This window comes from Podarcis erhardii (genome assembly GCF_964252035.2).
Source record: "Podarcis erhardii genome assembly, chromosome: 13".
Taxonomy (NCBI): Eukaryota; Metazoa; Chordata; class Lepidosauria; order Squamata; family Lacertidae; genus Podarcis; species Podarcis erhardii.
The window spans coordinates 17,136,301-17,162,104 of NC_138502.1; the positions used below are offsets into that span (position 1 = coordinate 17,136,301).

At 48.7% G+C, this 25,804-nt stretch overlaps 1 protein-coding gene across 7 annotated transcripts in view; it reads left to right on the top strand.

Annotated features, from left to right (window-relative positions):
* LMTK3 (lemur tyrosine kinase 3) overlaps positions 1-24,400 on the top strand; it is a 28,799-nt gene extending 4,399 nt beyond the window's left edge. For 3 of the 7 annotated variants that reach the window (XM_081837335.1, XM_081837333.1, XM_081837338.1), the window contains exons 2-15: positions 716-849; positions 2,016-2,166; positions 3,058-3,134; positions 4,125-4,243; positions 5,238-5,325; positions 5,605-5,753; positions 7,119-7,203; positions 7,646-7,767; positions 11,023-11,172; positions 12,538-14,996; positions 15,989-16,359; positions 16,850-16,961; positions 19,242-19,502; positions 20,375-24,400. In XM_081837335.1, coding sequence (XP_081693461.1) covers positions 716-849; positions 2,016-2,166; positions 3,058-3,134; positions 4,125-4,243; positions 5,238-5,325; positions 5,605-5,753; positions 7,119-7,203; positions 7,646-7,767; positions 11,023-11,172; positions 12,538-14,996; positions 15,989-16,359; positions 16,850-16,961; positions 19,242-19,502; positions 20,375-20,391 — 4,295 coding nt within the window. In that variant the 3' untranslated portion in view covers positions 20,392-24,400. Of the gene's footprint in view, positions 1-2; positions 361-715; positions 850-2,015; positions 2,167-3,057; positions 3,135-4,124; positions 4,244-5,237; positions 5,326-5,604; positions 5,754-7,118; positions 7,204-7,645; positions 7,768-11,022; positions 11,173-12,537; positions 14,997-15,988; positions 16,360-16,849; positions 16,962-19,241; positions 19,503-20,374 lie in introns of those variants that run through there. The other 4 variants (XM_081837337.1, XM_081837336.1, XM_081837334.1 and 1 more) reach the window with 4 other exon arrangements.
* The last annotated feature ends 1,404 nt before the right edge of the window (positions 24,401-25,804 follow it).

Consider the following 25,804-nt stretch of genomic DNA (forward strand, 5'->3'; position numbering starts at 1 on the left):
GTTTACATTTGGGGGGTTGAAAAAAAAACACACACACACCTGACATCTGTCCTCCATTCTCTCTCACTGACTGCATCTCAGTCCCAAGATGTAGAATTCTGGAAGAAAATTTGAATGCTTGCTTATTTACTCTCACTCCCGGTCCTAGCGTTAGGCAGAGTGAGGCGGCTGCCTCAGGTGGTGGATGGTGGAAGACAGGCAATGGCAGCGAGGTGTTGGACAAAGCTGTGTGTTCCCTAGGGGTTTCTCTGCACCTCCTAAGCACGTACGCTGCCCTCAGGCAAGGTGGAGGAGGCTAGCCTGTCTCCTGTCTTCAGCTCTCAGGCTGCATATGCACCATGTCTTTAAAGCACATTGAAAGTACATTGATTCCCCCAAAGAACCCTGTGAATTGTAGTTTACCCCTCACAGAACTATAGTTCCCAGCACCTTAACATATTGCAGCGCCCAGGATTCTGCGTGGGGAAGCAAGATGCTTTCAATGTGTGATGTGTGTACAACCTAGTCTCATTTCTTCTATACAAGTAATAGGAGGGTGTCATCTTGTATTTTGCCTTGGGCAACGAAAAAAGTTTGGGTCAGCCCAGCTGCTTTGGCTGATTCTTATAAATGCCATATTATGGGTTGTGGACAAACCTAGCTTTTGACATTTTAAAATGTGCTTTAGAGAAAGACCCTGTCCCCTTTCTTCCTCTGCCTCTTGCCTCCCCTGCAGATGGTTTGTCCCAAGGCCGGGCTCCCCTGGCCCCTCCCTATGCTGTGGTCCTGATCTCCTGCTCAGGCTTGCTGGCCTTTATCTTCCTCCTCCTCACCTGCCTGTGCTGCAAGCGGGGCGATGTCGGGTTCAAGGTGAGCCTGGTTGTGGGGATTTGAGGTGGTCGTGGAATGCTTTGGGGAAGGGATGTTGTTGTTGTTGTTATTTGCTGAAAGGCATTTGTGGCTTGTATTCTGTGAAGCTAAACAGCATCATGGATTGGAGTGTACAGTTTCCTAAGCAAAACCTATAGCCATCCCTGAAGGTCAGGGATGATGGGAGGGACACAAGTTCCCCATCCCTCATGTTGGTGAGAAGACCTTGTACCAGCGGTTAACGACATTGGGCATTTCCTGTGGGCCCCATTACTCTAAAGTGCTCCTCACCAGCCTGATCTGCTGCCCACTAGCTCACCATTGGGTCCAGCTCCACCCCATAGCAGTTGGCTAGCAACCTCCACCTCCTTGCTTGGGCACTGAGAAAGGGGCCAAAGGGTCCTTCTTCTCAGATTCTGGCATTCTTGGTGAGATGGCTAGGCATTGCCTGCGCTAGTGCGGTTTGCTGTGATAGCTAAAAAGGCTTTTGAAAATCATTTATTTTTTTGAAAAAGTTAATAATCATAGACTTGTACAGTTGGGTCCAAGAGAATTGTCTAGTCCAACTCTCTGCAATGCATGATTCTTTTGCCCAAAGTGGGGCTCGAACCCACAACCCTGAGATTAAGAGTCTCATGCTCTATTAACTGAGCCGCAATAGTAGAAAGGAGCGCCAAAGGTCAGTCCTCTGTGTTTAAAAAGTCTTTCGAGCCGCCATGGCAAACCACAGAAGTGACGGCAGAGGCATTCTCCAGGCCACCACATCACCAAAATGCTTGTCTCTATAAAGGATGTCTTTGGCCCTTTCTCAGAGCCCAGGTGCTGAGGGAGGTGCCAGCGAAGCTGTTATTGTAGCCGTGAAGAATGTTTTTAAACAGGATTAAGAGAGACGTCAGGGCGGAAGGGAAGAGGAGGGCGGCAGTGTTGTCCCACAAAGGGGAAGATCAGGTGCCGCAGGGGTAACTCTGGTGTTGGTGGTGTTACATTGGCCATGCCAAGGTCCCCATTAAACCTGGCACCAGCCCTGCTGGTGGGTTCTGGCGCTTGGGGATGGCAAGGCCATGGGGAAACACTGAGGTTGCTAATTCAGGCAACAGACTGGGAAATAATGGGGAAACCAGCAGAATATCTTATCATCCTTACACTCACCTCTGCCCACCTGGCAGGAATTTGAGAACCCTGATGGAGAAGAATATTCTGGAGAATATACACCACCTGCAGAGGAGACGTCCTCCTCTCAGTCTATCCCAGATGTCTACATTCTGCCTCTCTCAGAGGTCTCTCTCCCGTCCTCCAACCAGCAGATGCCCAAAACAGGTAAGATTCCTTGGAGAGGGCATTCATGCACCTGCCTGCCTCTTTATTTGCTAGTTTCCTACTGGGTCAGGTTCAAGGTACTTGTGTTTATCCACAAAGTCCTAAACAACTTGGGCTCAAAGTGCCTTGGGGACCACCTGATTCCTCATGCTCCACCTTGATCACTGGGATCCTCTGATGGGGCCATTCTGGTGGCTCCCCATGGCCCTAAGGATCAGTTGGCCATCTCTAGGTCCCAGGCCTTTTGTATGGCAGACCTTGCCCTGTGGAACTGCCTACAAATGGAGGCTTGGCAGGAACCATCCCTCTCTTCCTTCAGACGTCGTTTGAAAACTTTTTCTTTTACAATATTCCCCCCTCCCCTCATAGCCAGCCAGTATTTATTGATATTTATTGCTCTTATTATGGCTCTTCTGATTTTACCCTTATATGTGTACTCCGCCTAGTTCTATTTTTATGGAAGTGTGGATTATAAATTTGGAAAAATAAACAAACAAATCCCACACCAGCTTGGCCCCATATAGATGGCAGACAAGCTAGAGGAGGAATGGGGAGCTTTTGGTCCTTCAGACGCTGTTGAACAACAACCTCCGCCATTTTCTGTGTTTGCTAGGGCTGATGGGAATTGTAGTTCAGCAACATTTGGAGGGCCAAAGGTTCTCCATTCTTGCCCGGAATGATAGGTGGCCTACAAAGGGAGAAGCAGCGCTCATTATATTTGCCAGGAAGCTGGTACCATCCTGCCTCATCAGCTGCTGCTGCCAGCTTATGTCCCAGTAGCTTGTCTATTAACTTTTGAACGTGGGGGGAAACAAAGTTGGGAGGTTCATGCTCAAGTCATCGGGTCATGACATTGACTTCTGTTACTGCCACGCTCTGTCTCTCTTTCAGATCTAGTTAAACACTTGGGACTCAGCAGACAACACCTCAGTTATTTGCAGGAGATTGGAAATGGCTGGTTTGGAAAGGTGAGCAAAAGCTTGTTGTTGGGGATGTGATTTTTGTTGTGGGACCCAAGGTTCTTTCCTGCGGGCTCCAGTTTTATTCTCAGGGAATATGAAGAGCCACTGTAAGTTTAAAAATAGCAATAATTTGAAATATTATTATGCAGCTATTAACAACAACAACAGAGTAACAGGACACTTATGTAATGCAGATGCACAAAATGAAACAACAGTAAATAAAACAACAACCATGGTTACATCCACGCCATATATTTTAAAGCACATGGCTTCCACCAAAGGATCCTGAGAAGTGTAGTTTGTTAAGGTTGCAGGGAATTGTAGCTCTGTGAGGGGTAAACGACAGTTCTGCAGATTCTTATGTCCTTTAAATGTCCGTTAAATGTTCTCTAACTGTGTAGTGTGGGTGTGACCAGTCAATTGCACAATACAGGACAAATAAATAAATCTCAATATTGGGTGGAAAGGATAAAAGAAAACCTACAGCCATCTTACATTTAAATAACCAGGATCGATAAGGTCCTCTCTCTCCAGTTGCCACCTGCCTAAATTTAGATTAGAGGGACATAGAGAGAAGCCTTCAAAAATGAACAGAAGGTTCAGTGAGTCTTGTGTGGTAAAAGGCGGTATCCGGACACAAAGCTGGGTAGGGCTTTATAGGTAATTACGAATTACCTTTGAATTGTGCCCAGAAATGAACTGGCAGTCAGAGTAGCCCTGTAACAACTGGCGAGATGTGTTCTGTTTAGTTGGTTCCAGGCTGCATACATATCCCTGGCTTAAATCGCTCCAGGTCATTCTTTTTCTGAACTCTGAAGCTAGTTTGGAAGAGAAAAAAAATGGATGTGCAATGTTTCATAAGAAATGACAGGATAGATATGGATCGTGGCCAATGTCGTGTGGACACCGCTTCCCTAAACCAGTGGTAGGATCACACTGGATGGGAGCGTGTGTTCACAGCTCTGGTTAGTAACCGTTTCCCCCCCTGTTCCACAGGTAATCCTGGGTGAAATATTCTCAGATTTCACCCCTGCACAGGTGGTAGTGAAGGAGCTACGGGTGAGTGCTGGGCCACTGGAGCAGAGGAAATTCCTGTCAGAGGCCCAACCATATCGGTAAGAAGCAGGAGAAACTGAAGTGGGAGGAAGAAACAAGGGGCAAAATATCCCCATATAAACAGCTACCTTATTTTGAGGCGGCTGCTGCAAGAGCTAAAGCTGTCCATGATTCCAGTAAGTGTTATAACTCATGCCAGTCTCCCCAGTAGCCCATCATCATGTAATAGGAGAGACTCCAGTAACACAATTGCAGTTGTACCTCGGAAGTCAAACACTTAATTCCCAAACGTTTTGGCTCCCGAACACCGCAAACCCAGAAGTGACTGTTCCGGTTTGCGAACTATTTTTGGAAGCCGAACATCTGACGGGGCTTCCGCGGCTTCCGATTGGCTGCAGGAGCTTCCTGAGCCCAATCAGAAGCTGCGCTTTGGTTTCCGAATGTTTTGGAAGTCAAATGGACTTCCGGGACAGATTCCGTTCAACTTCCAAGGTACGACTGTACTCCCTGCTCTAAATAAAAAAGCCTGGCGGAACATAAGAAAAGGGAGGAGCATAGGAAAGAAGGAATCTTTTTTAAATGGATTTATACTCAACCCAGTCGAGCTTTGTGTTAAGTTGTGGGTGAACATATCAGACGACACAGCGATTCTTCAAACAGCTCTTGTTTATTCAGAGGCCAGAACAGAACTGAACTGAAGGGTTCAGCCAGCCTGTTTATATAGAGCTCCAGTACAACGTAACTGTAACAACTTTTTGTAACTATCCAATCACTGAACATTACTTTCGATCCCTTATTTGCATATGTGGACCTGAACTATCTACAGTATCCCCCTGCTGGCCCAGGGTGAGAACTTCAGTACATAACACTTTGCTTACTTTGGAATGTAGTGTCAGCTCTTTTTAATTTTATTTGCTAAAATGCAGTTGGGGTACACTTTCAGCCCTCGAAAACTGAGCAGAAACAGGTGCCGCCTCTTTGTGATGAATGGAGCAAAACCTTCTTTTCCCCTCCTCTTTCTGCCCTTCTCTCCGTCCACCCACTTCCCTCAAGAAGCCTCCAGCATCCAAACATATTGCAATGCCTCGGTCTGTGCACAGAGACCATCCCTTTCCTGCTCATCATGGAATTCTGCCAGCTGGTAAGTATCCTTAAGCCGAGAGATGAATTTGGGTGGGAAAACACAAAAGGGATAGATTGCTCTTGCCAGGGGTCCAAACAGATCGCTGTGGGGAGTGGTGGGAAAGGTTATCCTAACATCACTCCATCTGTTTGGCCATAGCTGCCAAGTGTCCTGGGAAAAAAGGGACATTCTGTTTTTTCACGTGAGGTTGGGGAATTTGCTTGGGTCTGTAGGAAACTTTGTGCTAGCTTCACTGACTTTGCTCGCCAACCCTTTTCTCGCTCTGTGTTCCTCCAGGGAGATCTGAAACGTTACCTTCGAGCTCAGCGCAAAGCAGATGGGATGACCCCTGACCTGCTGACCCGTGACCTCAGCACACTACAGCGCATGGCTTACGAGATCACTCTGGGAGTGCTACATTTGCATAAAAACAACTACATCCACAGGTAGACCAGAGACCACAATCCTTGGGTTTTTCAGGAAATGTTGAGCTGTACGGAGCTGTGTATGGTTTAAGCTCTGGAATTCAAAAGGATTTTGCTGATGAATGTGAATTTTAATGATTTGAAATGTAGTGGGCCGTACTCCAGACACAGGTGGTGCTGTGGTCTAAACCACTGAGCCTCTTGGGCTTGCCAATCAGAAGGTCGGTAGTTTGAATCCCTGTGATGGGGTGAGCTCCTGTTGCTCCATTCCAGCTCCTGCCAACCTAGCAGTTTGAAAGCACACCAGTGCAAGTAGATAAATAGGTACTGCTGTGGCAGGAAGGTAAATGACATTTCCGTGCACTCTGCCTTCCATCAAGGTGTGAGGTTGCACCAGAAGCGTCATGCTGGCCACATGGCCTGGAAAGCTGTCTGTGGACAAATGTCAGCTCCCTTGGCCTGAAAGTGAGATGTGCGCCGCAGCCCCATAGTCGCCTTTGACTGGACTTAACCATCCAGGGGTCCTTTACTTTTACTTTGCTTTACCTCTGAGAGGCAAATTCAGTCCCATTGAGTATAGCTTGAGCAGGTCGGGGGCAGAACAGATGTGTGAACCTGCCTATCTGCTGAGATCTTCTGCTGAGGCCTTACTCGGAGTGTCTCACATTTGAAGATGAGGGGGGCATCTAAAACAGGACTTTTTCTCTGGTGCCACCCAAAGTTTGTAATGCTTTGTTGTCATTCAGCAGAGCAGTTGTAACTGGGGTGGGGAGTGATGGGTAAGGGCAAATTTTGTCTAGCTTCATCTCAGCCTATCTTGTTTTTCATTTGTTTTTAAACCCCTCCATAGGCTTCAGGGGTGGGAAATTAACTATGCCAGCTACAGGCTGGTATAGCTGATTAGCTTCATTCTGGGATTTTTTTGGGGGGTGGAGAAGCTTTGTATCCAGGGCCATTCCTGCTCTGCCCACCCCTGGCAAGAATGCATCATTTTACCAATGGAATTACTGCTTTACACCATGGGATTTCCCATGGCATACAGGGGGGACACTGGGTTTGGCTCCCTGCACCAGAAAAACTCCTATCCGCCCAAAGAAGGGCACTTCTGCCCCCCTCCCTAGCCCCCTCCAACCAGTGGACCTGGTCTTGTAATGGTGTCCATTACAATTTTTTTCTACTTATTTTTTCCACTATGTATCCAAGCTCTTGGTGGCACCTGATTAGTTAGTGCTATTCTGTTTATTTTGGGGCAATTGGCTGCATTAAATTAAATAAACAGGAAGGGAAAGCTGGTGAAGAAAGGTGCCCTTTACTCTCTCTCTCTCCATCCCCTGGCCCACCCACCTCCAAGCCACCCTTACTGGGTATTTTTCTATCCCTCCCTAGTGATCTGGCCCTTCGGAACTGCTTGCTGACCTCTGACCTCACAGTGCGCGTTGGAGACTACGGCCTGTCGCACAACAACTACAAGGTGAGGGGTGGGGCTATCCATGCCACAAGGCCCCTGCAGGTAGATTGAAATGTGTTTGCCTGTTTGCCTGTGTCTGGTGACATCAGGTTTTTTTGGGTGATCCTCCTGCATAATTTCCAATCAGCACATATATAGTAACTTTCTGCTGAAATCCCTTTTGCTATCACAAAGGATCTGGTTTATTTTTGTCCTGCTTTTGTTGTTCTGTAGCCCCTCTGGGCAGCAGTAAGATGGTAGCACTGAAGAAGCATCACAGAACTGTTAATAAAGCATACAAAACCCATCAGTAAATGCACCAATATTGTGTCAGGGACATATTGTGGAATATACCCACAGAAAGACACCTGCTTGGAAAGGCTCAACGCCCCTATTTTCATCTGTGAATCTTTGGAGAGTCTGCATCTCCAGCCCTGTTCCACCCATTCCTCATATCTGTTCATAGGAAGACTATTACATCACTCCAGACCGGCTATGGATCCCTTTGCGCTGGGTTGCCCCGGAACTGTTGGATGAGATGCATGGAAGCCTCATTGTAGTGGATCAAACCAAGCAGAGCAATGTCTGGTGAGTTGCAAAGAGACACCCCCCCACACACACCTGCGCTTGAGGGAATTCACAGCGCAACCCTATACAGTGGTACCTCGGGTTACAGATGCTTCAGGTTACAGATGCTTCAGGTTACAGACTCCGCTAACCCAGAAATAGTACCTCGGGTTAAGAACTTTGCTTCAGGATGAGAACAGAAATCGTGCTGTGGCGGCACAGCAGCAGGAGGAGGCCCCATTAGCTAAAGTGGTGCTTCAGGTCAAGAACAGTTTCAGGCTAAGAACGGACCTCCGGAACGGATTAAGTTCTTAATCCGAGGTACCACTGTACCTTGGTTCTCAAACTTAATCCATTCTGGGACTCCGTTCGACTCCCGAAACCATTCAAAAACCATGCCACAGCTTCCGATTGGCTGCAGGAGCTTCCTGCACTCAAGTGGAAGCTGCACTAGATGTTCGGCTTCCGAAAAATGTTCGCAAACTGGAACACTTACTTCCGGGTTTGTAGCATTCTGGAGTCAGTTTGTTCGGCAACTAAGCCGTTCGGGAACCAAGGTTTGACTGAAGTAAGCACCACCAAGTTTAATGGGGCTTACTCCCAGGTAACTGTGCAAAGGATTGCAACCTTAGTTTGCATTTTTGCACCCCTGGATCCAATAGGGCTAGAGCTGAAACAAACTTGGTTTTAAAAGCCTCAAGGGAATGCTCCGAATTTTGCTTACAAATATTAAAATTTATATCTACCATGTTCAGTGGTGGGGAACCACTGGCCAGTGGGCCTAATTAAGCCCAGCAGGCCTCATATGACTCATGAGTCACGAGTCTGCTGAGTCATGACCATCTGCCCTATGTCAGGTGTAAATACGTAGCAATGTGGGGTTTACAGGCACCCCACGCCAGCTGATCTGTGCTTTTGCAAAAGCTGATCATCAGTACTTTGCCTGGTTGTGTGCCTTCAAAGCACATTTACAGGCACTCTTTGGTGTCAAACCATACCTGCAAACTTGACATTTTCCCTCTTCATTTGCAAGTGCAGCCTAACTGCAACCCTCCCCTGTAAAGAAACTTCAAAGGGCGTTCTTTGAAGACGTACTGTCAGCCTCAAACAGCTGATTGGTGCTAACACCATGCCTTCAAAGGAGCTCACTCTCAGTACCCATCAGCTGATTGGTGCTGAGAGTGAGCCTTTTCCAAGTGGTTACCTGATGTTATGACATCAGGTGATTGACAGGTGGGCACCCACTGGTTTAAAAATTGACCAGCAGGGGGTGAGGGGAGATAAGGGATCCAGCTGGATCCAGTTCAATTCTGACCTAGTTGATTTGAATTTTTAAAATAACATGTCTAGTTTATGGATGCTCTTTTGGTTTAGGGATTTTGTGAGAGTCTGGGAGCCTTATTGCTGTTTCACTTCTGCTTTGATTTCTGGTTGTGTAATTTTGTTGTTGTGTGCTGCTGTGTGATAATGTACTGTCGGCCTCTCTGTGGTCCCACTGAGAGAAAAAGGCAGGAAACAAATACAAGAAAACAAACATACACATAAATAAACCAACCCAGGGTATAGAATTTTCAATCTGGTATGTTAATACAGTGGTGCCTCGCAAGACGAAATTAATTCGTTCCGCAAGTTTTTTCTTCTTGCGAGTTTTTCGTCTTGCGAAGCACGGTTTCCCATAGGAATGCATTGAAAATCAATCAATGCGTTCCTATGGAGACCGTCCGGGGACAGAGGGGAAGCGCCGTGCAAGGGGCGGCGGGGAGAAGATTGCTTCTCCCCATTGCCTGCCCCGCAATCTCCGGGGACAGAGGGGAAGGCGCGTGCGCCTTTCCCTCTGTCCCCGGACCTGTTTTAAAGCAAGGGAAGGGGCAGCAGGGAGAATCGCTTCTCTCCGTTGCCGCCCCTTGGTTCGAAAGGGGTCCGGGGAGAGAGGGGAAGGCGCGCATGCCTTCCCCTCTGTCCCCGGAGATTGCGGGGCTGGCAACGGGGAGAAGCGATCTTTTCCCCGCCGCCCCTTGCTTCAAAAGAGGTCCGGGGACAGCGGGGAAAACGCGCTGCACTTCCCCGCTATCCCCGGAGCTTGAGGGGCAAGCTTCGTTTTGCGAAGCAAGCCCATAGGGAAATGCGTCTTGCGAAGCGGCTAAGAAAACGAAAAACTCCTTCGTCTAGCGAGTTTTTCGTCTTCCGAGGCGTTCGTCTTGCGGGGCACCACTGTACCTTATATTATTTCATTTAACACTCTTAGAATTATTTATTGTTAATGCCCTTCAAAAACCAACATTTGTAATCTTGAAATTTCAGACTTCTTCTTCTTTTTTTTAATGGTTACATTTGTATTTACAGGGAAAATGGTGTCTAGTGCTACCATATAAGCTCTCAATACTGTCGTGTTCCTTTCCATCAGGTGTGAGGAACCTCTGGCCCTTCATATCTTGCTGAACTACAGCTCCCATCACTTCTGACCATTGGCCATGCTTGTTGGGTCTGATGGGAGTTGTAGTCCATCAGCATCTGGGAGGGAGGGCAAATATTTTTTACCACTGCTTTACCCCTAAGGAGTGCGAGAAAGGGGAAGTCCGTAGTGTTGCAGACATTTAGGAAACGTACTATGTGTATTCTCAGGGACATCTTAATCTTCAGATGTTCTAAGACTCAACCCTAGGTATTGTACTTCAGTGATAGAGCCTCAGCCATAGGAACCAACTCCTAGGGGGCGAGGTCCCTTTGTCCACTCCCAAATAAATTATTCTAAGAGTAAATAAATAAACTGAGGGAGCCCTTGAATAAATTATTTGAGGATTCCCTTAGTTGATGGGCATTGCCGTTCAAATGGTGTGTGATCAATTATGTGGGATGGGACTTACCTGAGCCCCCCAATATTTTATTCAAATTGGCACCCCTGGCTCTGCCTCGCATGCAGAAGCTACCAGGTTTGATCCCTGGTGTCTCCAGGTGTGAGCCTGGGAAAAGCTCCTCCCTGGCACCTGGAGAGCTGCTGCCAATCAGACTAGAGGATACTGAGCTAGATGAGCCAATGGTTAGACTCCGTATAAGGCAGCTCCCTGCTTTCCTGAAACAAATCCCTGGGCTGCTATTTCCTTTATTATCTGGGCTGGGGTTCTTGGTTTTGTGGGGCTAAGCAAGAAAGGGTAAAAGGGGTGGGGTTATAAGGCCTCACCCATGGCACCTGCAATGATTTTCTTCTTTGTTTTCTGCTTTCACTTCTTTGGAGTCCATAGTTCTGGGCTTAATCTCTCTGCTCCCTTTGTTTGCCAGGTCTATGGGGGTGACCATCTGGGAGCTTTTTGAGTTTGGCTCCCAGCCTTACCGTCATCTCTCTGATGAGGAAGTGCTGACCTTTGTCGTCAAGGAGCAGCAGATGAAACTGGCCAAGCCACGCCTTAAGCTTCCTTACTCTGACTATTGGTGAGTTGATTCCCCTGTTCTCCCACTTGTCCCCCATAAGAAAAAAGTATTTGTTGTCCAGGACTCTCCTCCAAAGAAAGCAAGGCCCACCAGCTGGGATACCTTCTTCCTGAGTCTCCTCCATCCTTGACATCTGTTTGGTGCCTCCTGAGCAGCTAGTGACTTGGGAGTGGCTGCTGCCCTGTGCATTAAGATTGTTCTTGTCCTCCTAACGTTCTTTCATTCTTCCCTCTCTGTGTTCCTCCAACTATTCCTCCGCCTGCCTGCCCATTTCCCTCCCTGCACTGTCATTCTGCCAGGTCTTCCTTTGGTTGTGTGACATACCTTTTCCTTGCCTGCTATTCCAGCTGCACTGGTGGTCTGTGAATCAAATTCCCTCCCAGATTTGTATTTTCAGACCATTCTTCTGGCAACTTTTCCAGTTGGTTGTCTGTTTTTTGGGTTATGGATCTCCTTTTGGATGTTGTTCATATCCGTATAAGGACATATCTACACCACAGGCTTATTTGTAACTTTTATTCAATATTAAGCAAAGTTATATATAGCGAAGAGAGAGAACCCCCACCATCCCAACACAAGACGTGTGCTCGTGAGTAGGGATGGTGGGAGAAAATAGATTCAGTTCACATTTGAAGGAGAATCTATCGCACTTTCCCAAAACAATATGTGAACTGAAACTCAGGCATCTTTTGAAGTTTGAAATTTTGCAATGCAATTCTCCAGCCAAACTATGTTTTACAAAATGCACATATTAAGAAAAGCTGTGCCTAAAAGTGAAAGTATTCGTGAAAATAATGCACAAAAATACATCATAACTGGGGGGAACGCTTGGCGAAAATGTGTATATTAGGCATAAATTGCATATGAAACATGAATGTATTAGGAGAAATTTGCACCAAAATGCTGATGAATTTTTGTGAGGATTAAAAAAAATCAAGTGATGTGGAAGTGGGGAAAAGTGAAGAATGGAAAAATGAGAAATTCCAACTGTTGCCTTTTCATGTCTGCTTGTTGTTCTGACTGTGTCTGCTAAGGCTTCCAATTGGCTTTCCGACTGTTCTCTGTAACTGCCCCACAACCTATCTCCTGACAGCTTCCCCACATATCACTGCCCATTCTAGTACTCATGCCCCCTTTAGCTTCTGCCTCTTTTTCTGTCTCCAACTCTATTCGCAGTGCCTGCGACCATCTTTTCTGCAACTCTATTATTATTATTTTTTAAAAATGTCCCCATTCCCTATCCCCACCCCCAACTGTTCTCTCAGGCTATCTCCCCCCCCACAACTGTTTTCCCCCTCCTGCTCCTATTTCTGCCTGTTTTTCCGACTGTTCCTCTATCCTTCCTCCGTCCCTGCCCCGCTGCAGGTATGAGGTCATGCAGTCCTGCTGGCTCCCGGCTTCCCACCGCCCAACCATGGAAGAGCTGCACTTGCAGGTGAGCTACCTGTTGAACGAGCGCTCCAACGCTCAGGCGGAGGAGAGCTTCGAGTGGCGCTGGAGCGCCCTGAAACCCAAGCGCTCCTCTTCGCCGCCCCCAGCCTCCTCTTCTTCCTCGGCGTGCCACCGCCGCCCCTCAGGAGAGATCTCAGCCTACCCGTTGCTGGACGGGTTCCACGGCGGCGACATGGACGACATCCTGACGGTGACAGAGAGCAGTGGGGGGCTGAACTTTGAGTACATGTGGGAGAAGGCCCGCCTGGGGCGGTGGAAGGGCCCTGCCTCGGCACCACCCGACTACCCCTCCAGCAATGGCGGGCTGGCAGTGCCGGGCAGCAATCCTTTCTACGAACAGGCAACGCAGCGTGGGCACAGCCTGGAGACACCCAGCGTCGTGCCCGTCATCAGCGCCCGCAGCCCCTCCGTCAGTAGCGAGTATTACATCCGCCTGGAGGACCATGGCAGCTGCGAGGGGCCTGTCTGCGCCCCCAGCCCTGGATCCCCACCCCAGCCTCTCTTTCCCTCCGATTGGGACTCCCACGGCGCCCCCTACCGGCCGCAGGAGCAGCCCAGTACCAACCCCTTCTTGGCCGGGGGCGGCGGGGACAGCAACCCCTTCCGCGTAGACGGCGAGATCCAGGAGACGTCCCTGACCGAGACCCCGACGTCGGGGGGAGAGGCCTTCCTAGCAGAGTCCCTGCTCACAGTGTACCGTGAGCTGGAGGACCAGCATCGCAGCTGGGATGCTGAGATGATGGAGGAAAGAGGGGCAGGAGAGACGCTGGCCGGGGACCCCTCGGAGTTCCAGGGTTCGCCCTCGTGGGAACAGGAGCCGTCGCTGATGGAAGACCAGAGCTCTGGCAGCAGCACCGACGGGGGCGGGAGCAGCATCGGGGGCGGGCGCCACAACCTTCTGCCGTGCCCGCTGTGCACCCGGGCACGTTGCACGTGCGCCATCCCTCGGGGGGACATGGTGAGCGGCTGGAGCAACCACGGGCCGCCCCTGCGGCGCCCTCACCGCGACAGCTACGGCACGGAGGACGACTCCTCGCTAAAAGTGGAGCGGGGCTCCCTATCTGACTGTCCAATGCTGCCCCCTAGAGACTGCGATGGGGATGGCGGGGAGCGCAGAGAATTCTACGACCCGCTGATGGGGACGGCGGTGAAGACCTATGAGCTCCAAGACTACCCGAAGCAGAGAGGCGGGGGGAGCGCTCGCCCACCTGGGTCGCCCTTCCCGGCCCTGCCGTCTGGCTGCTGCAATGTGATTGTTCCGGTGGAGATACCGCCATTGTCTACCCTAGCCGAAAGCAACGACGAGGAGACCATCGCGATCCTCCCGGAAGTCATCGATGGATTCTCCACTGGCCCAGTGACCTTAAGCCTCTCCCCCGCGGTACCAGACCGGCAACGGGGAACCCTAGACTCAGTGGATTCCTTGGACATTCCTTCCAACACCAGCTCCTCGGACGTCTGCAGCCCAGCATCCCACTACTCCTCTCCAGGGCAAAAGTTTGGCGACAGCGGCTACGAAACGGAGAGCACCTTCTCCCCCGAGTTCATCTTCAAAGAGGAACCGCCACCGCCACCTTCTGGAGAAGAGGAAGAAACAGAGGCAGAAGAAGATTCCGGCAAACTCCCGACAGCATCCATCTCTCAGTCCACTAGTGATCTTACCTTGTCAGTAAGTGAAGAAGGGGCAGAGCTAGAGGAGGAAATAGGGAGGAGCCTGGGGCTAGCAACACCTCACCGGGACTCAGCCTACTTCTCTGACGGGGAGGGAGAACCGGCTGAGGCACCAGCTGCTGCTGGGCCTGAGGGCAGGAAGCCCACAGAGAAGGTGACGGTAGATGGAGGCTTTGTGGTCCAAGTGTGCAAGGAGCAGCTTTTGGTCACACTGCAAGAGAATGTCACACGCAACCTACTCTGTAATCAGAGCAGGCTGCCGACTCTGAGGCTTTCTCCAGCGGCTCCCTTGAAGGAGCAGGCTGTTCTCAGGCTGTGGACCTTAGAGCCAGAGGAGGGGAAGGAGACGGAGGAGGAAGAGGCCAAGAAAAGCCATAATGGAGATGCAACGGACTCCCAGTGGCCAGAAGGTGTGGAAGATAAAGTGGAGGAAGAGGAGGAGGAGGAGAAGCAGCAGCAGCAGCAGCAAGAAGAGGGAAGAAGAGAGTCTGAAAAGTTGCCGTCAGAGCTGGAGGAGGAGGAGGAGGAGAAAAGGAAAGAAGGGGAGATGCCAAGCCAGATGGAGACCCAAAGTGTAGCAGTGCCCATCGTGGTCGAAACACAGGATGCTGCCCAGGAAGACAGATATGTAGCAGCTGAGCAGCCCAAAAAGGTTCAGGAACCTGGTGTCCCTGCGAACCAAGCCAGTGAGGATATCAAAGGTGAGGGTTCCATCTGTGATTGGTGTGGAAGTAAGAACAAAGGGTTGGGATGTTCCTAGAACAAATGGGGGAAGGAGAAGCCAGCTGGGAGACGGTGGCTTAACCTATAGTCTAATTGCTGATTGGCCGTTACGCTGAGTGTCTTCAAGCCCATCAGCTGATCGGCGGCACTTGCAAAGCCCTGTTGTGCCTTTGTACACGTCGACAACCAGCTGATCCATGGGTCCTTGCAAGTGGTGCCCACAAGCACTACCTCGCTATGTCTTTCCCTGCCCCACTCCTGGCACCATAGATGATCTCAGGAGTAGGGCAGATGGGTGTGGCTTAACAAAAAATGTCCCCATTGGCCAAATGGGAAGACCTGCCAGAACTAATTAGACCTACAGGTCAAGTTGTGTGTGTGTGTGTGTGTGTGTGTGTGTGTGCTGTTTTGGATGCTAAGGGTATCTATGTGCATAAACAATCAGTATCATAATGTATTCATATAAATCTGTGGTGTGGCTGCATTAGGGAATGCATTTGTGTACAGTATGGTAATGCTGACAATGAGAATACTAATAACAACAACTTTATTTATACCCCACCCATCTGGATGGGTTTCCCCAGCCACTCTGTGCAGCTTCCAGCAAAATATAAAAACATAATCAAACATTAAACATGAAAAAATCCTGATACAGGGTTGCCCTCAGATGTCTTCTAAAAGTTGTGTGGTTCTTTATCTCCCTGACATCTGATGGGAGGGCGTTCCACAGGGAGGGCGCCACTGCTGAGAAGGCACTCTGCCTGGATAGATACGTTTGGGTAGAAATTCTAGGGACGTGTTCTTAATGAAGTAACCCTCTCTTTCTGTCTCTCTCATCCCATTCCTTCCATCCTCACCTTGCTTCCGTACCATTTGGTCTTCTTGACTTCTGAATCTTGGCTCTTCGACCCAATCACTCCTCCCACCTCCTGGCCATCCTTCCATTTTGATGTCCGGCTCTTTCCTCCAGCCAAGCTCTCCCGCTTATCTCTGTCGCTTCCCCCTCTGGCCTTGCAGACGTTCCCCCCGCTTGGCGGGGGAAGGAAAGGGCCATTCTGGGAAGGAGCGGCTTTGGGGGAGGGTCCAGCGCTGGGAGGGAGAGAGGCTGCCATAGCGGCAGAGGATGAGGAGGAAGATGATGCTGAAGAGGAAGAGGAAGGAGGCCTGGCTGGAGGCGGAGGGCGGGGTGTCCCCATTGTGGTGAGCGAAAGCGATGACGCCCGTAACTTGCGTGGCCTCCTCAAGTCACCACGCTCAGCTGAGGAGGCGGCGGCTGAGCTCGACCGTAAGCGGAAGATGGTCTCCTTCTTTGATGATGTCACCGTTTACCTCTTTGATCAGGTGAGCTGTCAAGAGCACCAAGGTTGATGGTGTGAAAATTTGGCCACAGTGAGGTGAGAAGGGCTTCTTTCAGTTCCCTACTCTGTCATCCTCCCCTCAGCCATCTTGGCTCTACTCCCCTCTTTCTGTTACCACTCCTATTTTGAGCCCTGTCTTCTTACTAAGCACTCCACACGTAAGCTCCCTTGTCTACCCACAGAGCATTCATGCCCTCTTGGACCTGGTTTAATCCAAGCCATACTGACCTTTCACTTTCCCTCACAAAAACTGTTAGCCAACATTCCGTAGGCAACAGATTCCTAAATAATTCAGCGAGTTAGTGAATATTCGGTGATATCGAGCAATAGTGGAAAATATATTATGCACAGGTAGCAGGCAGCAGCCCATATTTATTTGTAGTAGGAATGTCAGAAACAAATTGAAAGTGGGAGGAGCCACAAGCGAAAGGATTGCAGTTCTACCACAATCTCTTGTCTTCTTCTGTATGCAGGAGACACCAACCAATGAGCTGAGTTCCCAGGGAGCTCCAGATGGTGATTCCCCCTCCCCTGGTTCAATGGCAGAACCAGGACTTGATGCCTTCCCTTCTGCTGATGGCTTCAGTGAGTATTGGGTCAAGGAGGAGAGAGTAAGTGGGAAATAGTCACCATCCCCATCAGGAATCTGAAATGCAGAATGAGCCCGTCCAGCTGTATAGCTAAAGAAACAGTAACCTGCTCACTTCAGTCAGTGTTTGGTGTGAATAAATGAAATGAGATTGCTTCTCGGCCTTTTGGCTAAGATCAAGTGTAGTATCTGTTCTTATCAGTTTAATAAATGAAATGAGTTTCAGGAAAATGTCCTGGCTTCCAGGTGGCTTCTAAGTGCGGAGGGTGAGGGGTAGGTTGTTATGGGGCATAGTCCAAAACAGACAAGGTCCAGTTCTAAAGCAAGGCCAGGATTTGAAGCATGAGGCTGAGCTCAAAAGGATGCTGATGGAGATCAAAAGGGCCAGAACAGGGGTAGCCAGTGCAGAGGCCTTTAGAGGTGGCTGGACTCCCAACTCCCACCAACCCAAGCCAACATGGCAGATGGTTGAAGTTGGTGAGAGCTGTACTTCAACAGCATGTGGCTGTCCAACTGTGTTGTTGGGCATGCTAGTCTGCCATTGGCGGGCTAAGGGCAAGGAGGTACAGCAGAGGCAATTTGGCTGAAGGCAGGCTGGGGCCATCTTGTTATTTCGTTAATGTACTTCAGCGTTGTGGAATCTGTGGCCTTCCAGACTTTAACTCTTTTCATTGGCCATGAGGGCTGGGGCTGATGGGAGTTGGAGACTAACTACATGTGGGGGTTCCTTATCCTTGATACATTTATTGTGGCGTTTTAGCAACCATGTTTAGTTTTGTTTAGTTTTTGAATTAAGGTTTTAACAACAGCACCAAAACCACTTTGTTTTCCATTTTTTAGAAATAAAAATAACCAAGCGATATATAAATTTTCTGAAAAAACAAACAAAAAGAAAAAAGGATTATAATTAAAATAAAAACCTGCAGGATTACAGGCTGTGGCTTTTCTCCCAGCCATTTCATTAGGATCTAAGTTCAACTAATGGGCTAGTATAGATTCCACCAAGTGTTTTGAAAGCAGGTGTTACCATACAGTGCGACTGCCTTGAAAGATGGTGGACCTCCCTTCTTTAGAGGCTTTTAGGCAGAAGCTGGATCAGGATGGTTGCAAAGGAGTGGTACAGTTGTGGGTTTCCCTCATTGGCAGGGGGTTAAGCTAGATGGCCTTTGAGGTGCCCACCAGCTTTAGGATTCTGTTCTCTTTCCACAACCTTAAAAGTAAGCCAGCTTCAGATGTATGAGTGAATTGTGTGCTTCCTGTATTAATTCTGATCCAGTGCAATTTGGCTAACAGAACTTTGGGAAATATTGCCAGGATGTGTTTTGTCTTGATTTTTTTTTTTTTATTGAATCCCTGAATAGTTTATTTTTAGGAGATAAACTCCTAAAAGATTCCTGCCTGAAAGCACACAGTCTAAAATTGTCACACTCAATAAGGCAGATGGTAGCACAGAGCCTTCTTGGTTATTAAAAATGGATTCAGGGCAGCTTTGTGCCGTAGCACAAATGAAGTGAAGACAGGATGCGCAAGTGATTCCATTTATTTTTGTTTTAGGACATTTCTACTCTGCTTTCTGTGGCCCTGCCGCCACACCCTGCAAAAGGCCTCCGAGGCAGCTTCAAGACTAAAACACACATGTATATACAAACAAATAAAAACGAGAGAAAACAAACAAATATAGTACATGAATTATCTCGTTGAAATAGCAGAACAGGAACATAGCAGACTGCCTTAAACCGAGTATAGTGGTAGCTCGAGTTAAGTACTTAATTTGTTCTGGAGGTCCGTTCTTAACCTGAAACTATTCTTAACCTGAAGCACCACTTTAGTTAATGGGGCCTCCCGTTGTCGCTGAACCACCAGAGCACAATTTCTGTTCTCATCCTGAAGCAAAGTTCTTAACCCGAGGTACTATTTCTGGGTTAGCGGAGTCTGTAACCTGAAGCGTATGTAACCCGAGGTACCACTGTAAGGCCTTTGGTCCATCTAGCTCACTAGTGAAGTATTGAAGTATTCCTATATGACCATGTTTCATTGTTTCCAGGGACTGTTGGGGGCCGGGGGAAAGGGGGGTGTGTGCAGCCTCATCAAGACTGCCTTTCTGCCATGTTTTATCCCTGTGCATGTCAGGACCGGAAAGCGTGTGTGTGTGTGTGTGTGTGAGAAAGAGAGATGATGCCAATCAAACCAAGGGAACAGGCTGGGAGAGGCTGTTTTCCTTATCGCTTCAATGTAGGCCGCCTCCCTCCCCTCCCCGTTCTTCCTTCTCCACTCAGGTGGCAGTTTTGAGTGGGATGACGACTTCCCCCTGATGGCTCAGAACCCATCCTACGTCTCCGTGGTGGCCGACCCCAACGCAGCCAAGCCCCACCCGGTCATGTCATCGCCTGTGCCCATGGCCCCTGCCTTGCTGCCAGCAGCCAAGCGGGTGGAGTCCGGCCTTGTGGATGCCCTGAGGTTCTCTCGCTTCACCGTCTCTCCTGCCCTTGAGCCACACCTTTCTTCATCCTGTGACACCGAATTGGGACCCACGGCTGGTAAGTGGACACATGGATGCACATGGTTCTTATCCGTGGAGCGGGGCAGATGGGCCATGGCTGCGTATGTGCCATATATCTTCTCCCAAAAGATCCTGAAAATTGTAATTTTCTAGCTGGCATTGTACCTCTGTGGTGTGGGACGTTATTGCAGTCAAACCAACAATTCATGTTTTGCCAGATAGGCACATGAAGGGGCAGAGGCTCACGGAGCTTTCATGTAAAATTTGCTAGAGAGAACTCTGTGAGATCACTTCCTTTGTCTGCCTTGGCAGGAAGCTGTAAAGCTACACACTTCCTTCCTGCCTGGGCAGCCTGCTTTTCTTCATCGTGCTTCCAAGCTGATGCATACCTGAGCTCTGCAGCTCAGACACCATTTGTGAACTTACATTTCATACTTTTGTAACTTAGTAGTTATAAACCTGCCTTCATTTTGCTACTATAATTGCTGCTTCGAGACCTAGATTATGTAAGTAAATACCACTTTTATTTGTTCACAAAACAATGTACGTGTGTGATTATTGTTGTTAAGGGGGAGAAAAGGGTATATTACCAGGGAAATCCAGTCAGCCTTAAAGCATCCTGGGTTATTGTTTCTAGGAGGTTAAATCAACCTTGTTTTAGTCTCCAAGCTTAAGCTGCAAAGGATGTGAATTAGGAAAGAATAATCACAAGCATATTATCCTCTCCTAGGGTTTAAATCCATTCTTACACGTGGTGGGCAAACTACAGTTCATCCACTGGTACAGACAGTGGGTGACTTTCATGTACAACAATGTGAAAATGTAATGTGAAATGCAGTAGGGTGGAGTGGGGTGACCTGGTTTTAAGTTGATAATGTGTTAAAAGAAGCTTTTTCTCCCTTCTCCCAGATCCCATTGAGAACTGAGACCAAGTAGAAATCGGACAACCCCGCCTCTTCTTCTCTCGACATTCAGGGACGGCGCCCAGTCATCCAGTTGACTTGCCCATGATGCCAAGATTTCACCCGCCAGTTCCTGTGGCGGATGGACAGACAGATGTGTTTGTGTGTGCGTGCGTTTGCGTGCATGGTGTGTTGGGGGGGCCATTGTTGCTAACTGGAGCCTGACATCATAGGGACTGTTTTTGCCCTTCCTCTCCTGCCCAACAACTCACCCCCACTTCTGGGGAAGGGGCAGAACTTTTTGTATAAACAATCATGAGCCAATGAGTGATGAGGAGGGGGGCATTTCCTCGATTTTAGGGGCCCCTGCCCAGCACTGGCTATTGAATGTATAACCCTTGTGCCCCCTCCTGGCTTCCCTTCAGTAATCTGATATGTCCCTTATAAGGACCCTCTGTGCCAAATTGAGAGGGTTGGGTTAGGAAACAGGGGTTTCCAGGAAGTGGTGTCTGACCTGCTCATGAGCCTTCTTCTGCAATTCCCCGAACCTCATCAGCTGCATCTTGGAATGTGGAACATGGCTGCCAATTTAAAACAACGACACCCTTTTTGTGCCAAATGGAACTGAATAGGGCTGGTGATCCTCCCCTTTTAACCAGCGTTATATACAAAAGAAAAGACCGTTGATTCAAACCTCGGGACAGAGTTTTGTGGGCAAAACATCATCACCAAGTCAGACACACGGCCTTGGAATTACCAGCGGACAATTGGACTCCACAAGGCAGGTGGATGAGATTTGGTTGGGTAGGGGCCCTTTGATCTGACACCTCTGCAAGGGCATGATCCAGAAGTATCGTTTTTGAGAAGAGACGCACATTGGCTCAGCACTCATTGGGATGAACCGACATGGGAGGATGTTAACTTCACATCACCTACTTAGTGGCCATATAATGGACAGCCATGGGTTAATTGTCCTAGGCTGGTTGGTGTGTCATACATGGGAAAAAAATATCCATCGCTCATACTTAGCGTTGACGGAGATGGCTAGCTTTTATTGGGACTGGCCTTTTCCTGACCTTCCCAGCCCTCCACTGGTTGATATTGGGAGGTTAATAAAGGCTACTGGGTCCTACTGGGATACAGTTGAAATCACTGGAAGTTCCAGGGATTTGCAGAGCCACCATTCAATTGTGCCAAAAGCACCACGTGAAGACTGAGATTGTATTAGGAGTGGAACGGGGAGCTTGGAGGGGTAGGGAAACTTTTGGAGTTATCTATTCCGTGAGCATATTGAGATGATGGATCTGCTCACTCCCTTCTATGCTTGTAGTGGCAATATTTGGATACGTGAAGCATCGGTGTGGGGCAGGGATGGGGAACCTGTGGCCCTCCAGTTGTTGTTGGATTCCAACGGCCATCACCCCTAGGGAGCATAGGCAACTGTCAGGGATCATGGGGGTTGGAGTCCAGCAACATCTGGAGGGTGACACAGGTTCCTCATCTTTTGTGTGAGGCAGTCTGTGGGTTGGTCTTGTGGAGTGGGCAGATATATGCATGAACCTGCCTTCCAGCCTGGGTGGTGGGATTAGATGTCGACTTCCTCCTGAGCTCTCGCAGCATTGATTTCTGAAGTAAATACTCACTGGACCACAAATGGCAAATTGCTGGTTTGGGTCGAGCCTACAATAAGAGGCAGTCAGTTTTTATTCAGCAGTTTGATACAAGCTCATTCTGCCCTTCTGGGGGAAGGGTTGATTTAGGGTGCTAGCTCCTTCCTTCCCCCACCCCTCAGAAAGATTTTTTCTGCCCAGATAAGAGACAGGTATTTAATTCTGAACTTGGGGTGGATGTGTATGGGAGAGAGATAATAAAGGAGGGAAAGAAGGTGAACAGGGACTCAGAATTACCTACGGGGAGGCAAGACAGATGACCAGCCAGATGCCACAGGGCGGTGCCAAAGCAAGGCATGCTGGGAACATCCATTGCTGGTTTGTGGCAGAGATGCGCTATCTTTGAAACTAGAGCTTGCACCTGCTGGCTTGCAGAGCTAGCAGCCACAAGGAGACCCATCCTCTACTTGCTTAACCCAAGAGGTCTGGAGAGATGGTGAAGCAAAGTCAACAAATGCACTTGACAGAGAGGAGGAGAGACGGTATATTTCCAAGCGAGCTGATGTGCTTATGAGCATGTGAGCTGAGAGGCAGGAAAGCAAGTAGCTGCAAACTGGCCTTTATCCTGAAATCAAATTGCTTTATTTGGTCAGCCAGGCAGAAGTGTGTCCTCTGACCTGCAGTGAACTAGCAGCTGCCACAGTGCCCTCTAGCTATATCGAGTGGCTAAGGTGGCAATCCTAACAATCCCTGCCTGGGAGTAAGTCCCTTTTCATTCAAGAGAGCTTACTTCTGAGCAGGCACGTACGTGTACCTAAGAGCGGGCTAGCATGTGCTTCTTTTGTCAAGCTATCGCAGTGTGGCAAGGAAGATAAGGCCCTTCAGTCTGGCTACCAGAGCCTCTCATTTGAGCCTCCTGCTGCCTTAGACCAGCCAATCCCTCCCCAAAGGCATTTAAGGCACTCTGCCCTCCTGTTAGGTCATAGAATCAGAGAATTGACGACTTGGAAAGGACCACAAGGATCATTTAGTCCAACCCCCGGCAGTGCAGGAATCTTTTGCCTGACATGGGGCTCGAACCCATGGGCCCGAGATTAAGAGTCTTGTGCTCTATCAACTGAGCTATCCCATTAAATGTGTGTTAAGAAGTCCGATGCCCATAGGAGGAGTTGCCTGGAAGCACAAAAGCTCGCAACTCTCTTTTCTTACCTGCTCCTGCAAACCTCCAAAAGTTGCCCCTGTGATCTTCACCCCTGGCAACACTGGCGGGACCAAGCCACATCACTTCTGGCCCTAAACTCACAAGCAGGGCTCTGTTGGTCCCCTGACTCTTTTTCCCCAGTCTTCACATGATATATGGCCACCCTTGGTGCCTCCATCAGGAGACCTGCTTGTCCACTGTGAGAACCCCTTTGCAGGGGTAGCCAACACAGCACCCTCTCTAGATGCTGTGGGGCTCCCAACTCCTATCAGCCCCAGCCATCTAGGGCCAATGGTCAGGAATACGATTGGAGTTGTAGTTCAACAGCATCTGAAGGGTGCCCTGGCAGCTACCCGTAGATTAAGGGACGATGCCTCTGAGCTAAGATGTTTCCCCTTCCCCCAAAACGGCCTTACCGATGGCATCGCATTCCTAACCTTTTTCAGGCAGTGCTAGGGAGAACAGGAAGCAGAAGAATCTAGAAAACATCCAGATTGGAAATCAGCATCCCGCTTCAGGTCTGTCAGGCTGGCCATCTTGGTCCTGTGTCTTGTGAGCCGATTTTAGATTCCTCACCTGCTGAGACTAAAATGGCCGCTCTGACTCAGGGTAAAGGCTCTCCCACATTAGTACCAAGTTCCCTCTTTGTATATTCTGAGGAAAGCAGGAGATTTAAAAACAACAACAAGCACCACCGACCAGATTACCACATAAAGGGAGGATAACCATTGCCAATTCTTCTGATCTGCCAAAATGAAAGAAATGTATAAACTAAAAAGGAAGAGTAGGTGTGGCAGGGTGGGGTAGGGAAGAGGAAATGATCTTAAAAACAAAAACCCACCACTGCACCCAACTCTCCGTCTATGTGGATGAGTGATTCTTAGGGTGGGGGTTGAAAGTAAGTAAATAGCGGTGGGTGGGTAGATGGATGAAAGGATAGGGAATGTGACTATTCAAGGAATGGGGGTGGGAAGGGTGGCAATAGGCTGCGTAAGGATGCATTGGGGAGGATGGACTGAGGTGTCATGGACTGGGGGGGGGGAGTGGCTGGTCAGAGATGTTACTGTGGGCTGACTGTAAGGGGTGATACTTTAATGGAAGGGATGTGGGAAGAAGTATGTAAAGATGGGGAGAGCATTTAAATATCAGAACTTAAAAAAAAAAAAAAATCTCCAAAATTCTGCAATGGTAATAAATTGTGCATATTTGCATACATTGAATTAATTTGCCTGATTTGCCACTGGGTTCCTCCAGAGTCCGAAAATGGATGTGGAGGAGAGCTGTACGAGCAACAGGAACATTGGAGTGTGGCCTACATGGGTGTCACAGGACAGCCGTCTGAAGGGAATAAAGGGGAGAATTCAACGTAGTGCTAGCCCCTTTGCAGCACATTAGTTGCACCAGCGGAATGGCTTGCGCAAGAGAGGGCACACGGAGTGAGCATGGTGCTCGTGGCTAGTTGCGTAAGAGACTGCTGTAGCGCTGCTGCTTTTTGTTGCGCAACAAGCACTAGAGCAACATGGTTGCACCGGAATTTGTACTGCACATCCTTAATGCTTGCGCAGCATGCGCTGTGAGCCAGAGAAAGGCTGAACCTGGGCTACACTTCCTCTCTGACTTTTGGCAAGGGAAGGCCACGTTGGCTGGCCATTTCAAAAGTCATATTAGTCCTAGGCACACATTAAGACTCCACATGCTGCAGGGAGCTGGGGCCTATCGCAACGCTCTCTTGCTGCCTTTTTTCTGTGGTATGCACACAGCGGATGAAAGGCATGCTTCCACTTTGCACGTTGTGGGGTGGCTTGGTGGCTGTGCCCATGCTTTGATTGTAGATGGTATCGGGTTCATCTCCAGGTAAAAGGATCGGATGGTAGGGAATGTGGAAGGACTTTCCTTGCCCAAGACCCTGGAGAGCTACTGCCAGACGGAATAGATAAAAACACAATTTCCTAAGTGAGCAAATGCTAAATTATTTTCTTCATTTATGCATTGCATTTAGCACATACCTGCTAGAAATGGAAGAATCTAAAATTCCCATTAATGAATTGTGCTTTTCACAGTTTCCCCCTGCTACCCATGCATACTTTGACCGGCCCACTGTGAGATTTGGTTTCCAGAGAATGAGAAAACCGAGCAGGAGTAGGTTTATATTAAACTTTATTAATATTAGAATTAGGAAGTATCAACACAGAGATATATACATAGCTAATGAGAGACTCCCCCACACGGCCATGGATAGCTGTACACCTCATGTGTCCCTATGCAATGATGCTTCTTATACACACACGCATACAAGCCCGATACCCCCAAATGGAACACATCATATCCTTTCCACACTTTGTTCAGGGCCATACCAAGCACCCAGCTATGTACACATGTACATATTTAGAGTGCATGTGTGCACACACCAACACAGACTCATTAAATAAAAAGAGAAAGCTATTTATTGATGGGTAGCTTGCTGTGAGGTACACTTGCTGAACTAATGGCCTTGTATTATCCTACTGAGAAGGAGGATAATTTTACTACCCAATGCTTCCCTAGATTTCTGATCAGATGCAGCAAGCAGACTCCCTCTTTTTCCACCACTTAGAAAGACAAAAAACCCTCCCAAAAATCCATTTAC